General features: G+C 36.8%; 2 protein-coding genes across 7 annotated transcripts; one reads left to right on the forward strand and one right to left on the reverse strand.

Moving 5' to 3' along the window:
- Positions 1–1,077: 1,077 nt before the first annotated feature.
- On the reverse strand, positions 1,078–12,198 carry LOC115768650. Of its 4 annotated transcripts, none has more exons than XM_030713326.1 (5): positions 12,182–12,198; positions 8,467–8,791; positions 7,544–7,633; positions 4,100–4,271; positions 1,078–2,595 (listed from the first exon to the last, which is right to left on the reverse strand). In XM_030713326.1, exons 2-5 carry the CDS (start codon positions 8,779–8,781, stop codon positions 1,364–1,366), a joined length of 1,809 nt encoding a protein of 602 aa, XP_030569186.1. In that variant the 5' UTR covers positions 8,782–8,791; positions 12,182–12,198; the 3' UTR covers positions 1,078–1,363. The 4 variants fall into 4 exon arrangements, with proteins under 4 accessions (XP_030569186.1, XP_030569183.1, XP_030569184.1 ...); XM_030713323.1 differs by lacking the exon at positions 12,182–12,198 and adding an exon at positions 11,785–11,892; XM_030713324.1 differs by lacking the exon at positions 12,182–12,198 and adding an exon at positions 10,943–11,010.
- Positions 12,199–12,856: 658 nt separating this feature from the next.
- Positions 12,857–15,053, forward strand: LOC115768633. 3 transcript variants are annotated; one of them, XM_030713300.1, is made up of 5 exons: positions 12,869–13,373; positions 13,442–13,510; positions 14,168–14,290; positions 14,355–14,625; positions 14,846–15,053. In XM_030713300.1, exons 1-5 carry the CDS (start codon positions 13,197–13,199, stop codon positions 14,866–14,868), a joined length of 663 nt encoding a protein of 220 aa, XP_030569160.1. In that variant the 5' UTR covers positions 12,869–13,196; the 3' UTR covers positions 14,869–15,053. The 3 variants fall into 3 exon arrangements, with proteins under 3 accessions (XP_030569161.1, XP_030569160.1, XP_030569159.1); XM_030713299.1 differs by having other exon boundaries at positions 12,875–13,373; positions 14,355–15,053; XM_030713301.1 differs by lacking the exons at positions 14,168–14,290; positions 14,355–14,625; positions 14,846–15,053 and adding an exon at positions 13,783–13,863 and having other exon boundaries at positions 12,857–13,373.
- The last annotated feature ends 946 nt before the right edge of the window (positions 15,054–15,999 follow it).

Raw genomic sequence — 15,999 nt, forward strand, 5'->3', positions numbered from 1 at the left:
AGAATGAAGCACACATAAATTACAATCAGAAATATGATTTGTATGCTAATTAGCTAAAATAACTTTTACGCCCCTGTAGAAGATGTTATGTTTATTGTGTCCGAAACCATAATTCCTAATCAATATTACAGCCGAGGCTATATAACCATGTCTGTTTGTCAATTAGTCTTTCTATGAAGACAGGTCTCACGGTATTGGTCTTAACGCTTTTGATCCCGTTATCTTTATTACTCACGCTTTAATAGCGGTGAGCTTTGATTTTAAGGTATTAGTGCTGGTGTCGCCTTAGCGCAGGCGCATTGGGTAATAAGACTTATTATTTAATGTTAAAAGAAAGGACTGCGTTTATATACACATTTTACATACATAAGTATACATAGATTTTATATAGCTTGAATTTTAGAATGAATGTTAAAGCTATTTAGAATATTTTGCAGATGGTTTTTCCTGGAAAAGTAAATTCCTAAGTAAAAGTAAATCAGAATGAAGGTCCCTAAAAACCCTAAAACAGGGATAATGTTGCCAGAATTATATGCTTAATTTATCAAGGGGCGAGCAATGAAAAAGGACCCACGCCTCGTAAAAATCGGATGAGATTTGACCGAGTTATGGGGGTGGTTTTGACCTATGCCTATATAGGATATACCATTTACCCATGCATTTTGACCAAGAATAATGTTGCCTTATGATTTTTTTACTAATTCATTTTTTTTTAGTTTATACACCATTTACTAAAGAATTGGTACAGCAATTTTTTCTATGTAACAGTCGCCCTCACAACTGCAATTTCAATAATAAATACATATATCTACTGGTGCATATATTCAAATGTTTATACTTATATGCATGTATATATGTGCGAAGCAAAAAACATTAATTTGCGTGCAAGTCAATTATCAGGAAGCAGCGGCAGTTTGATGTTGTTGGTTTTATGCAAATATGTATACAAAAATGAAAAAATAACTCCTCGCGGATAAGAGTTTAATGGGCAATCATGTCATGATGTAGCCGGGTACCTGCCACACCAGGCAAGCATATTTCTAAATGCTTTTATTAATTAAAAATTCAGCTGACTTAACACATTTAAAATTGTATTTTCCATATTTAAAATCATGCTATGAACGAGATGAAAAAATGCAAATATAATTAACATAGTATACAATTCAAAAGGGAAGAAGCTTGTATTTTCACTATTCAAATTTGCTAGAAAAAAATCTGATTGTACATATGTACGTTATGCAAACTATTTTAAATTGCATTCGTGCGAATTTATTTTTGCTACATGCCATGCAAAAATCAGTACACATCTACAATTGAATTTGCAAATAGAAGCATGGCAGTAACTTAAAATAAGAGTTTAGTGCTATTTTCGTTTCACGGTAATATCAAAACCCGTGCAGGAGCTTTGTTTCTTGACGGTCCATGTAAGAAATTCGCCTGCTGCGCTAATCTCTGACCAACTCCGCACGAGGGGCTGAGCTGTGCCAAACCATTTGACCTGTCTGCATTGTGACTCGATGACTGTTTGATATTTCTGCTGGACCTCTTGGTCCGGGTTAAGGTGCCAGAGGAATACTGCATAGCTGTCATTCCGAACTGTGCCGATCGCCACCACAGCTAAGAAAAATGTGTGCACCTGAATAGACCCGGCATCGGCTAATGTTGTTTCACTCAGACTAAGACAGACATGCTTCTCCTGAGGCATCATTTGAATTTGGACATGCAAGCGTTGGCCAAAGGTGCCATAGATGTGCACAGCAGCCAAGTTATGCTCTGCGCTCAGATGCTGTAGCAGCAACCACTTGGACGCGTCTGGGTGCGTGTGTACCGGCGTTTTTATTGATGGCCTGTTCAAAAATTTGGCCAGCGCCTCCGCTTCGGGCTTCCCTTTATGGGTCCCCGCTGATAAGGTCGCCACACTGTTTTTTGCAGCAGCAAGTGCAATTTCAGCGACTGTATCCAACTCTTTTTGGGAGTCTGCGGTGGTCGCTTGTTTGGCGGTTGACATTTTGTTGGCACTGGTTGGCTGGAAAAGTTTCGCCAGGTTGTTGCATGATTTCCCAGTCGGGCAATGATAATTTTGATATTTCTGGTGGCCTTTGCTTGGCTTCAACACCTGCCCCGGTCCCAGTAAGTGCTGTTGGCCATTATTTATGTTTCCAACTTCATTGCTGTGCAATTCGGCTTGATCTTGGCCTGTAATCTGCCAACTTTTCTTACTCAACTTTAACTTTGGTTTAACGAGCATATTGTTGCCGTCCTGTAGAAGCTCTTTCAAGACATTTTCCTTCTTCTGCTCTTTTATCACACAACGTTGCAGGTTTGCATCGTTGACATTATTTCGTACCTGCACACTTTCCTCATTTCCCTTCGGCATACCCAGAACTTGCTTCCTGACCTCCTCCCGAGCGTTATTCACAACTGAAGGCTCTGTGTCCGCCTGCACTTGACGGTCTGTTTTTCTGGACTTTTTTTCCGAATTTGATTTGGGCAATGCCATTTTTGGTTGACTATGATATTCATTTGTGCAATTATTGGCGCTGATGTGATTGTTATTGCATTCGCGGGCCACGCCAGTATTCTTGTCTTGTTTAACTAAACATTAAAAACAAAGAAAAAAGAAAATATATTTGAGCATTCATAAGTATCAATTCGAAAGCGTTTTTAAACTGAAAATTTATCTACAGAAAAAGAGTTACACTTAACCTACACACTTGCACGACTTCTGTTGGCCAATTGAAATTGTCCTTTTTGACTCGTAGCCACGGTAGCCATTTCCACGAGCTTATCGTGAAGGAACTTGCAAATACAAATAAGTACTTAGTAAAAGCTTACATACATAGAAACATGCGCAGAACTAATTGTGAAAATACTAAAGCAATTTTTTATTAAGAAACCACACTTAATTTAGAGGCAAGTACTAAGACCGCAAAGTACCAAGAAAGTTCAACAAGAGCAAATGCATCCGCCTTTTAGAAAAGCAACGTCATTGTTTTCTTTTATTGTCGTTTGTTAGCTACGTTTTCAACTTCACATTATTTCAAGCTAGCAAGTATTGTATGGAAATGCTTAAATTGAAAACTGCAGAAATTCGGTTACGTTGATTGACAGATATTTTAACATATTGTGCTCTAGTGGCCAGAGCTTAACTAAAAGATATCTTGAAATGTTTACGAACAATCTAATTTTGTTGGATATACAATAATAATACGTACACAAGTATTCAAACTCACATTTTTTTTGTAGAATCGAAACTCTTGACCAAAAGAGCAAGCTCATAAATATAATACCCCTTTTCGTCCCCTTGCATAGAGACGAACGGACTACATATACTTTGGATACAGTCCCAAAAGTTTATTATTCCATTCATACCCATTTCATAAGCATAAGGTATAAGATACAAAAACCATCACCGTCATATAAAACAAGCAAAGCAATCTAGAAAACAATGTTAAGAAAAAGTATCCAGAGAGGAGGGCAAAAAGCGTAAAAAACTTTTGCAATTTATGCGACATAATTATATAATAAACAAAAACAACTACAATAAGAAAACAGAATAGACTTTTTATATGATTGGTATATTTGGATGATACTCTAATCTTTAAAAAGTGTTTTTGTCTTATCTCTTTCTCCTAAAAAGGACCTAAGGACTTTTCACTCAACTCTAAATGGATGCTCCTTTTAATTTTTTAATTTTTTTTTTTGTTTGCAATTTGTGCCGAGATTTAGGAAAATGTTGACACCAGCTTCATTTTTTGTCAAACCGCTATTACGGAGGTGAAAACTTTTGCACCGAGCCATTGACAAACAGCGCTCCCTTGTAATTCTGCTGTACCTTTTTCGGCTGTTACGTTGAAGTAATGTGAATGGGAATCTGAAGTTTTTGGCTTGGCTCAAACTAAAGCAAATGCAAATAATGGTCCAAGGCAGAGACATTATACTAATGACAACGCTAATTTAAGCACCATTTTAGGTAGATTACAACCAGATATTCCAAAAGTTTATCCAACAACTGGCGCACTGAAGACATATTAATAGGTTCTCTCAACAACATTTGGCACACTTGCCTGTTTGACTATTAAGAATGAGCCATACTTACGACCATCACAAGGGAAATTCTCCGCCAGCAGCGTAAATAATTTATCCGACAGCAAACACCGTCCCCGTGGCCCCAAAGGCACTCTGCAAACCGGACACTTTTCAGAGCGGTTACGGCAATTATTGCAAAGCACGTGTCCGTTGCAGCACTGCCAGCCAGGTGGTTTAATAACCTGTATTCCAGTAGCCGCAGTTGACCCAATGCAGTCGCAGTAGGCATAATCAAGGTAACCGACGAACACGATGGCGAGGTCAGTTATAAAGTCGCCATCAGCAGGAAGGCAGCATAGCCCAAATTAAATAAAGATATGAAATTATGCAAAGAGAATATTAATTAGAATTGAAACGTTAACAATGATATAGTCGTTGCCCTCCATTTTATAATCATCGTTTTTGAAATTTTGTATTACATACATACATTTGCCAATACTTTAAGAATAAAAGGATTCCATACAAATTGAAAATAAAAAAAAAGGAAATATTACAAGCGGATTAAAATAATATAACTGTATTTTGTGCATACAAAACAGTTTTGCGCTTTTCAAGCTACAGGACCTACAAAAACGTAAAATATCCCGTGCACACACAGAAACATGGGGACTGTCTCGAGAAGTAAAATAAAAATATCAGTAGAGGAATTCAATTGATGCGTTTTGCATGTACGTATTTAAATGCATGTATGTACGTGGCCCTGCCTCGATGTGCACAGGAGCAGCTATAAATATGTAGCAATAAAGACACAATTTTGTACAGCAGCTTGAATTGTTTTTGCCATCATTTACAAATATGAAATTCGATTTTTATAAATGTAAACCGATTTGCTTCCAATCCCATAAAAATAATATAATATATAAGAAAAAAAATGCCTTAAATCAAATAGTCGAGCATATTCCGTGGTGGAAAAGGGGCCAAAGATTAAGTGGGTGATGTTTCGGCTTCTATTTAATTTCCAAGGATATTTTTTAAATTTTTATCTCTTTAGATTTTCATATATTTTTTGTTTATCTAAAATATAATATAATTCAAGACTTGGAATTAAAAATAGTACGAGTAGTGTCTGTTAGCGGGAAATGGTGCCTTGAGCAAAGTCAAGGGATACCCACTAGTCTAGAAAATAACTATTGCAATTATTTCTTCCGTATGCGTTTGCAGCTTATGAAATGTTAAGCTTATGCATATTTAATAGAATGAAATTGCGATTTTGATGTTATTTAAAGTCAACAATAGGCTCCAAAGGAGAGATACAGACGACTAAATGCACAAAGTTGTCTTAATTTGTTATTTATAGGTTGAATTTAGCATTGGTAGAGGCATACTGAAGTATACTATACAAAAGTGTAAATGTAAGAGAATGCTTTTATAGAATTATTGAAAATCTAGCGCAACAAATCCCTTAATAACTTAATGGACTTGCTTGTTTGCATACACATTGGCACAACCTACTTATTATCATATATTCAAATGCATACACATAAACTCTTAATTTAGATACCCGGAAAGTGATGCTTTATTCGTGCCGTACAAAGAGTTTCCAAATACGATATAGAACGCCAAAGTAGGCCGCAAGCCAGACAAATACATACTGAGACACTATTAAAGGGTGCTTTCTATAAACTAAGTTAAGGTTAATAAGCAAATAACGTATTAAGTGTTGGCAGCAAGACAGGAGACAGTCGTCGTGCAAGCAATGTCTTCAGCTTATTTGACAGGCTGCTCCAATAGAACCGGAGTGTCCCATCCAAACCCTATGTAAGTATTTAGTATGTATGTTCGCTTGTCCAAGTGACAAATGCAACCGTCTGTGCGTCTCTGGTTTGCTCTCATGCCACATGCTTAATGCTTTATTTATGGTCAACACATGGCACTGTGTTTTTGCATGTTAAATTTCATTAGAAGATAACTTTAATATTTAAATGCAAGTCAAAATATACCGGGCTGGAGGTGCCGACCGTTTTATTCTGTCTAATTAATTGAAGTTACGTGTTTGCTGACATGGTAGCTATAAGAAATTTACAGATTAGCACTTTTCAACAGCCACTGGCCGTAGCTTTAATTTAAATTCTAGCGCAAGCTTTGAGTACAGTGCCCCGGCACTTGGGGCACTGTGTAGCAGGTGCCGCAAGAAAATGACCCGGCCGACCGTAGTGCCGGTCATGCCTAATCGACAATATTTGACTTTTAAATTTGGTAATCAATCATGCCAGCATGCTCGATATATTTCGCAAAAGTGCCGGCAGGTAGGCGGACAAAGCTAATCAAATCACATGCAATAGCAAACATTTAAGAAGCATACGAAATATATGATTTTGTGTCCATATATTCATACATATGTGCATGTGTACATATACCATATACATACATCACACACAAATGAAATGTTAAAAAATAAAAATAGAGCTTCGAAAATATAAGTATAGGTGAGTAATAACAAAGCAAACGGGTATTAACTAACAACATCGGTCGTTATTTGTAGTCATGACAGCGTCAGGCTGTAAGTAATTGTGTAAACAATACCACGACAGCATACCTGCAGCATGGGCATGGCCACGCAATCACTGGTACGGCTCGACGTTTCAACTTTATACACGGTCAAGTGATTAGCAACAAACTTGCGCAGCAAAATCAACGCAATGCCGGAAGAACAGCATGGGCGAGGGCGTGGCGGTGTATGATGATGCAGGCGGCTCACAAAGGGAAATAAGCGGCAACTGCCAACTAAGTTTTGCGACCAGAGTTGAGTTAGGTTAACTTAGATAATGACGAACTAAAACTAAAACCGGCAACTGGCAACCAACTGACGATGCACGCCAAAAGACCACCGACCTAATCAATATGCAACTCACATGCCCGTTTTAAAGAGCGCCGATGGCAGCATTCACCAATCTCTTGTTTAAATCTCATACAAAAATAAATATATATCTCTATATATAAAACTGTCGGACTGACTGATTGGTGATCAACATACAGTTCAAACCGTAAGAGGTGCGACGCTGTCGTTATATTATGTGGTAAAAATGCACGTTAAGGGGGGGTTTTGGGAAATTCTACTCACAACTGTAAAAATAGCGAAAAACCATTCGGCTAGAAAGTCATCTTTGTGAAAATTTATTTTCTTCGTTTTTCACCAAATTCACAGCTCTTAGATAGAATTGTCAAAGAGCTTGAGGATTCTAACTACAAGACTAACATAGCCGGAAACCGTTAGTTCAAATATGTAGTTCTTTAATCGATAGATTTTAAATAGATTTTTAAATATTTTATAAAAATAGAACTTTAGACGTTAAGTTCAAGATAGTGCGAGTAGATTAAAATTGTCTACTGGCAGAAATGGGAAAAAGTTATATAACATATTTGAAGCAAAAAGATGCAACGGGCAACGCCAGGAAAAACCCCCTTGTACACATATAGATATAAAGAGTATATATATATTAGTTTATTTTCTTACATCACAACAAACAGGACACTCCAGTAGTTGGGCAATATGTTGCAGGCATGTTGCAAACTTTTGCAGCGATTGTTGGTTAAGGCCATGGTGCTGCAAAGGCAAATTAACGAAAAGAAAGAAGAAGTTTAATTTAGCATTTTGAATAAACTTTTTCTATGCTCAGCATAGATACTTGCATTAACACGTGCGCAATAATTTCTTAAAAATACTTGTTTTAAAAAATCTTTTAGTATACCAACTAGCCAAAAGGAAGTGTTTTTTAGGTCAAGGACTGATAACTAAATAGTTTATACAGTAAAGTGCTTGCATACATTCCACACACACTTCAAATATACATTTATTACTATACTATTAAATCGTTTACCCTAGCGTTAAGCCATAAGCATTTGGAGGCTACCTTGATTTAAATTTATATGGATTTGTAATACAGACTGTCATAGAGTACGTTAGTGAGGCATGAGGCATTGTGGTATGTATTTTATTTTAGTTGATTGCATCCTTGTTAAATTTGAGTCAATTGAATTTTGAATGAAGTACTGCATACAAAGTGTCAACTTTGATAAAGTTCACTGGAATATGACTGCCAGATAAAAACCTTGGGGGACAGACACCCTTAGGGCAAAAAGATGCTGCACTTTTAAATTGACATCAATTTTGGAGTGAAATATTTAAGTATGATAAGTTACTTGCATGATGGGTGAATCAGTGTATGAATTTTTTCGGACATTAGAACATTTTGTCAGTAAGCCTTTGTTTGTTTGCCAAAGGTAAAACAATAGGAACGGTAGCCTCCGATGATATATATTGTTGATTTATTGCATAAAATATACTGTGACTTGTTTGATTAACTAACATATATTATATGGCACACACATATAACGAATGTAATAACAATTTTGAAACCATGCAAGCTTTCGGCTTACCACAACATGCGTCGATTCCATCGAATCGCCAGTCGAAATCGACCCGCTTGGCTGCTGTCGCCACATCATCATAGTCACATGCTCAGCGCCGGTACGCCAGTGTTCGCTTAGTCGCTTGGCTAGCTCGCTGATCCTCATGCCTAACACATCCTTTCCGTTTAGCTGCAGCAGCGTATCACCGATGCAAACGCCACCCAACTGCGCATTTGACTCATCCTGCACTCCGCTGACCCACGGATAGGGGTCCCATGGTGCACGACTCAAATTCAAACCCAAGGCACCATTGGGTGCCTTAATAGTGCATTGCTGCAGCATATTAACGGAACTGTAAGAGATAAGGTAAAGATAACGAGAGTTTGATTGTGTGAGCTTGATTTCTAGACATATATATTTACACCTTTTTGACGTTGAAGAGTGAACGTGCAAAGTTTTTCAAGTAATTTATCTAAGCATACACATGCACAAAAGCGTGTGTTCACTGAATCTGACACTCTTAAGCACATCCATATATATTTAAAAATGAGTGGAAAGCCCTATTAATAGTTAAGAGGGCGTAAAGACGGTTAGCGAACCTCAGATCAAGGTCCCGTTTTGTATGCGCCGCACGTACAAATTGCTTACAAACCTAACTCAACGGTTATTTCTTTTCATGTACTATTAATTATGAGAGGGCACTGGACTTTAATATTGCCGCATATAATGTTTGCACCTTCTTGGCAATTCTTTTGCCTCTTGGCATCAGCTTCGAAACACAATTAATTAGCAGGCTGTTGAAAGTTGCACAGTTGCCAACGTCAGACCAAATTTTTGCTTACTGGTTGTAATTAAGCATACGTCGCGTTCACCGCCACAGGCATCGCAAACAAAATAGCATACAATTACGCATATAAATTAGAAGGGGTGGCAAAACTTTGGCATTGCATTCACTTATACAAAAAAGATCGAAGGTATATACTTATAAGCACTAGAAATAGTTGGCCACAGCCACAGCCGGAAATGTGCGAATCAAATAAGCAGCGTCGAAAACTGAGTCCGTGTAATTTTATGAATGAGTAGTGCGGGCAACGCAAGTTCAAGTACATCAAGCTACGCAGTAAGGCCGCTGTGAGCAGCATCCGCTAATGCTTTATAGTTGTCATGGAAAGCAAAGCAATATGTATACCCTGTACTCACTGAAAATGGTAACTGAACAATTACACTTTGCCAGAAAGACGAGCATTGTAAAGCGATTTCAGAGACTTTAAAAATTAGATACCTCAAATCTGAAATTTTGGCTCCAAATGTTAATGCAAAACAACTTTATGTGTTTTTCAATAACTCCTTCCTTTTTAAACATTGAGCGGGTACTAAGACAAAATAGACTGGAATCTTCATAGCTTAGGGAAAGAAGAAGCATTCACATTATCTAAAGTGCTCAGAATCGGACTGAAGGATTTCGTGTATTACGAGTTTATATTTTCATCTATTGATTATCATACTCTTCCGTGTTTGCCCAGCCATGATGTTTTCTACTCCGTACTAAATGTAACTATTATCTAATTACTAACTAATCAGAAAATATTTATTATTTGCAATCTGAAATTTTGATTTATAAGTGTGTAACTTAAAAAGCTACATACATGCATACATGGAAAGACCTGAACACTCACAATGAACTAACTTTAAGTCGAACGAGCGCCCACTTCACTTCACTTCTACCCGACATTGGCCATGAAATTTGTGTGACGTCGAAAACGTGAAGTACTCACAGTCGAAAGGCAAGCGAATGTCAAAATTGTATCAAAACAAAAGCTTAGCAAAAAGTGCCGATTCTGATCACATCGACTTATAAGTAAATCAATAATAATTTAACTTGATTTTTTAGCTTTAAATTAAGTTATTATAAACGCAGAGTAATTGACTTAGCATAGTTTAAATACAAATAGGTTTCAATGCCAAAAAAACGAAGCCAGAACCGACTCAAAATCAAAGTATATTCGCTAGCCGATAGACACCTTGTAGACCCCTATCTTGGACATTTTCTCTCAAACCTCATTAACTCACTTGGACGGACCGAAATAGTTCTTTAAAAAATATTCAGAGGATAGAGTAGTAATTACCGTTAGCAACGATACATATACTGCTTCTGGAGTTATTGCTCGCTGCACTCAAATATAATCGCATATTGAAAGAAATATTCAAATGACGATTACATAAGGTTTTAACATAGACAAAATGTACTAAACCATAAGCAAAGTAAATTTTTCAAGAAAAGCAAATATTTTAGTTAAATCGACCATTTCAAAATCTAAAGGTGCAGTATCCGCAATCTGCCTCCATTAGGCGGAGACTCTTCTTGACGGCACAATAAATGCCTGACGGACGCGTCTACAAAAGGTTGTTTTCACTGTATGAAAGCAAAAACAATAATTTGTTTTTAACGCCAACTCGATGTGCTCCAATAATAAGTTAAATTATTAAAAATTGCAACATTTACCGTTATTTGTAATTTATATATTAAATTAACGAGATTCAGAGTGAAGCTTTATACTTTACTTCACAACTTAAATGAACTAATCATTGGCGCGCGCAAATTATAACTAACAAACCAGATAGACTGCCATACAGCTAAACGCTAAAACAGCTGTTCGCTTTTGCAATGTAAGCAATAGTGGCGGCATACATAAGTACATAAATATATATATGTGTGTACAAGTGTACAATTAATAGGGGTTTTGCCGCTTTCGTTTTCAGCCAATAGCCAACAAGTCGAAACACACACAACTTCACACGAGAATTGCGTCACAGTTACACAAATGCTACAGCAACAGAAAAGTCAAAAAACAAAAATAACGAAACGTTCGGCAGAGACCCAGAAACCGCAAACAGTTAAAACTTGCTGCGCATGCGCCACCGCAATCACTGCCCGCTTTAACAGAAATAACATATACACATGTAAGCAGCAATAACATGTATGTATGCAATTATCTATATATGTACGGTATATGTATATATTTTCAACGCTCATTGATTTTGTAAACTTATAACATTCAGTTCCTGATCATTTTCGTAAGGGTGCGTTGGCGCGCATTGATATTAAACATTTCATTTTCATTTATTCTTGTTTTTTTTTTTTAACTTTAAACGCCAAAACAATAAAATTGCAGAAGGGCTTTGTATCTAGCCACATGTAAGGTCATTTTACTAATAACACAGTCATGCTTACAAAAAAAAAATACAACTGTCTAGAATCGCTTTCAAATAAAGTAACTGAAAGCTTACGCCAAGCCCAATAACAGTCCGTGGCTCTCAAGCACCTATAAAGTTCTTGCAACTTACTTTAACTTGTATAATTATGTACTACTGCTTAAATTATTAATGTGATTAACGGCACACGTTAAACCTGCACCGGTACCGCACTCCCACTTCGCGTAAACGGAACTTGCAAGCGGCACCTGCGCAAACTCAAAGAGCTAAAAGTAAACTGTGGCTTCGCTAAGCAACAACAGACGGCCCGAAGTAAGCTGACCTTTACTCTAAAGCGCCACCTGCAGAAAGCTTATACGGTCGTTAATGCGTAAAGCTTTGCAAGCACTGCATAAGGAAATAAAAACATGAATTTGTTTATTTTTCAAGAAAAAATAATATATTCCCACTTGGGACTGAATTTGTGTATTTAACTAATTTGATTACAAATCTGACAGTAGGTATTTCAAAAATGTAAATTTTTGTATACCATTTGTGTGGCAGCCGCACTTGAAATTAGTTGTTTGCCTTCTGATTAATAAAATCCAATTTTTGTTGTGACCACGCCAATTAAAAACATTAAATTTTATGCTACAAACTTGACAGGTAGTTGCTGTGTTTATTTAACTGACCATTTGGCTCTAAATTTCGTTATTGAGTTAAACAAATTAAAATTAAACACAAATTAAAAGGTTCATTCGAAACGTTAACCGCCCATGTTGTTTTCGGAAGCTTGCTAGGTGCGCGGTACAATAATTAACAATTTTAATGTTTAACATAACCTGCGCGCAAAGAACCAACTAAGTACTTTAACGGCGTAGCGAACAACGGCGTGGCAAAAAACTGTGTTTTTATAATAAATTGTTTTTTTATACATAACACGCGCTACGGTCCATTTATTTAACTAAGTCGTTCGTTCTCTTGGCTGTGCCCCAGAAAAAAGAAAAACTTACGGGGTCGGATATGCTATCTTAGGCGCGCAATGCTTTTATATCAGAATGAATATCGCAGAGTTAAAATCGATATCTGATAAGTAACATTTTTAAAATTTCTATAAAGCGATGTATTTTTCATCACATTCACAACAGCAATATCCGCCAACTAATACAAATCAAACCAACTGTGTAAATATTGCGGGGAGTATGTTATATTAATTTTTATTCAAGCACCGCTAAAAGCTTATATATTTTCTGTACTAATGGATTCACTAATTTTGATGGTGGCAGTTCACGCCTCCGGATGCTCTATACGATTACACTAAGCCGCTCTTCACCTCATATGAACGAGCGTTAACCAGCGTAGCGACTACACAGGGAGACTACGAGCCAAACAAAGTGCGAATCGAGCGTTTAGTAAAAACTCTGAGGCAGTATGTTTATTGTGAGCACGCGTTAAACACGTATCTATTTTGATGCTCCGCGGCTCGTGTTGCTCAAAATACAAAACTCAAAATATTAAAACTTTCGGCTTAGTTTTGACAGAGTTGAACAGAGTAAACGTGTCTAATGCAAGAGCGCAACTTAAATGAAAATGGAAAAAACGCAATTAATGCCAGCAATACCGAAAGGTACCGTCAAGATCAAGAGTCATCCGTGCGTCTCTTAACAATACCACGTGCCGCACCTAAAATTGAGAATTTTGGATTTTGTTTGACGCGCAGCAAGTGGGACCCATATCCTTGGGTATAAACTTTATACCCTCTTTGAAATTTGTCTAAAATTTATTTACTAATTGTATTTGTTTGGTCTAGGTTTGTGAAGTGGCCGCGGGCACACCTGCCTGGCTCCGTGGCCTAAAGGCCGGTGATTGCATTTTAAAGGTTGGTTCGTTTGAGGCTTTTGTCTATGCGACTATTGAATTGTCATTATTATTATAATTACTATTATTATTATTATTATTATTATTAATTATAATTATTATTATTTTTATTATTATTATTATTATTATTATTATTATTATTATTATTATTATTATTATTATTATTATTATTATTTTAATAGTCTAATAGTCTAATAATAATAGACTAATAAAAAATTATATCTCTATGTTACCTATTTACATGTCATAACTTTTCCTTTGTTCTACTGTTAGATATAACTACTAGCTAACTACAAATATTGCTGTTAGGTGTACAAACCAAATGGCAGAGGCATCTTAACAAAAAATTGTTTTAAAAGGCAAGTGTTTATCAAACCACAATATGCGCATTGCAGCCGTTACAGTTTACTTTGAAACAGAGATCCACGTTCAACAGAAATTAAGCAGTCCAACTGCTTTACGTAATATTTACACGACGAAGTCCAGCGAGAAGCGTTTAACCTAACGATTGATTTATTAGTACTTAATTTAACCATTTGATCACACATGTACGACTCTTACCCAACATTAACAGCATAACAGCATTTACAGGATCTTGTCCTAACTAGGTACAACTTATTTTAAAGTATTACACTTCTTTGAAATTTTTAATTTTCAGGTTAACGGTGTAGATATTCTTGGTATGAGGATAGCCGAAGTTGCCCAAATTGTTAAAAGCCAAAGAGATCACGTTACAATTTTGTGTTGGAATAGCGACCATGAATTCGACTGCGACGAGAACGTAAGAACCTTAATAATGGTCACCAGCATTAAACGAATTTCATATTTATTTTTGTATTTTACAGAGCATCAGCTGCGTTCCCATGCCAACCAGTCTGAAACGGCTGGTCATAATTGTAGACAGTATTCTGAAGGCAATAGAGTGTCCTGTGTGCAACTCTATTATAACACCTCCAGTTCTGCAGTGCCAGAATGGACATGTGCTTTGTCTCGAGTGCCGCATTCGCACTGAAAAATGTCCTATCTGCCGTGGTTTTTTCACTCCCATTCGTTCAAGTATTGCCGAAGAGATATATGCAATCATTGCTTTCGCCTTCAAGCAATGCCGACCGAAAGGTAAATTGCGCCAAAGGGTATTTGGCAACATGACGTTAATAAAGGCTAAGACCTGTGATCATTGTTTGACAACTGCCAACTGTCTAAAAGCAAAAGCTCGTAGGATATGCCTTGAATAATCTCCCCCGAGTACCTTTGAAACACTTGGTAGTTGCACGCTACTGACTAAAGCCCAAGTTTTTTAAACTAATTTAATTAAACCTAAGTTGCTTTGTTGCAGTCTCTAAGCTTACCACCTGCTAAATAAATCCACAGCTACTGAGTAAATGACTGACAACTGATGGCCCTCGCAAAGTACACAAAAGCAAATGTTAGGGCTCTTTGTGTTGCAGGAGCTGAACATAAATTCATTTTTTAATATGTAACTATGTAAGGCCTTCAAAAATTTATTAACTGTTTATGACTGAAATGCAGTTTCGTAAATAAAGCAATTTAACGATTCAATTTGAAATATTCTTGGAGTTGGTAAGGACATTGGTACAGCCAATATTATCTGTTTGTGATATGTAGTAAATTAAATACAAGGCTAAGCATCAAGGGAAATAAACGAAGGATACGACACACAGTCAAGACTGACGATTGGACCCGTCTGCTACCACTTTAGATAATTTTAAAACTTGAGTTGAAATAAATTAAAAAATTGCGTAGCTAGCCCAAGCCTGGCTTTAAGTAAACAACCTCAGCATCCAAGTGTCACGCAAGAGGCGATACGGCGCCGTTGTTGTCAGCAACAGTCACTTGTTGGATTCGCAAAAGTGTATGACCACACCGCAAAATTTTCTCTTGTCTGCCCAATGCAGGCTCAGATTAAAACGTCATCAAAACCGGAAGTGGCAGTTTAATTTAAGCGCGTTAATTGAATTCTATTTTCCGCTGTGGCGGTGTTGTGATGCGGGGATTGATTTTCTGATGATGCTTTGTGATGCTGCTGCTGCTGTCGTCAACAGTGCAGTAGCCAGGCTTCGACAAACTTTAATTACAGAATCCATGCTTTATTATGCAGGCTCAATGCTGGCTTCACGTTGCCGTGCAAGGCAAAATCTTTTAGGGAATGCGAATGAAAGAGGAAATTGTGTAAATTACTTCTATTGTTACATTTAGCACCATCAATTTTCCCATTTTTCCTTTTCGAGTGGCTTGCACTGTTTATAACATTGAATTCTGCACACTTTCTAATTGCATTTCATTATCAATTGAAAAAAACGCACCCACTTTAATTGTTTTCCCCAAGCAACATAAACAGGAAAGATAGCGATTTTGCAATTATTTTAATGACATTGATAGAAAATAACGCTTGTACGATAGAACTAAATATTTTAGTCCTCATTAATATTATTAAGTGGGTTGATTACACAATCATATTCAAGATTTTGA

Source organism: Drosophila novamexicana, unplaced genomic scaffold (assembly GCF_003285875.2).
Source record: "Drosophila novamexicana strain 15010-1031.04,08,12 unplaced genomic scaffold, DnovRS2.1 tig00001876-arrow-arrow-pilon, whole genome shotgun sequence".
Classification (NCBI taxonomy): domain Eukaryota; kingdom Metazoa; phylum Arthropoda; class Insecta; order Diptera; family Drosophilidae; genus Drosophila; species Drosophila novamexicana.

Excerpts from the sequence above, each read along its gene's own strand:
- LOC115768650 (XM_030713326.1), bottom strand. The coding sequence starts at position 8,781 with ATGCTGCAGCAATGCACTATTAAGGCACCCAATGGTGCCTTGGGTTTG. Across the intron at positions 7,634-8,466 it reads TGGAATCGACGCATGTTGTG|CACCATGGCCTTAACCAACA; the intron begins GTAAGCCGAAAG and ends TTGCCTTTGCAG. Across the intron at positions 2,596-4,099 it reads GAATTTCCCTTGTGATGGTC|TTAAACAAGACAAGAATACT; the intron begins GTAAGTATGGCT and ends TTTAATGTTTAG.
- LOC115768633 (XM_030713299.1), top strand. The coding sequence starts at position 13,197 with ATGCAAGAGCGCAACTTAAATGAAAATGGAAAAAACGCAATTAATGCC. Across the intron at positions 13,511-14,167 it reads CCGGTGATTGCATTTTAAAG|GTTAACGGTGTAGATATTCT; the intron begins GTTGGTTCGTTT and ends TTTAATTTTCAG. Across the intron at positions 14,291-14,354 it reads AATTCGACTGCGACGAGAAC|AGCATCAGCTGCGTTCCCAT; the intron begins GTAAGAACCTTA and ends TGTATTTTACAG.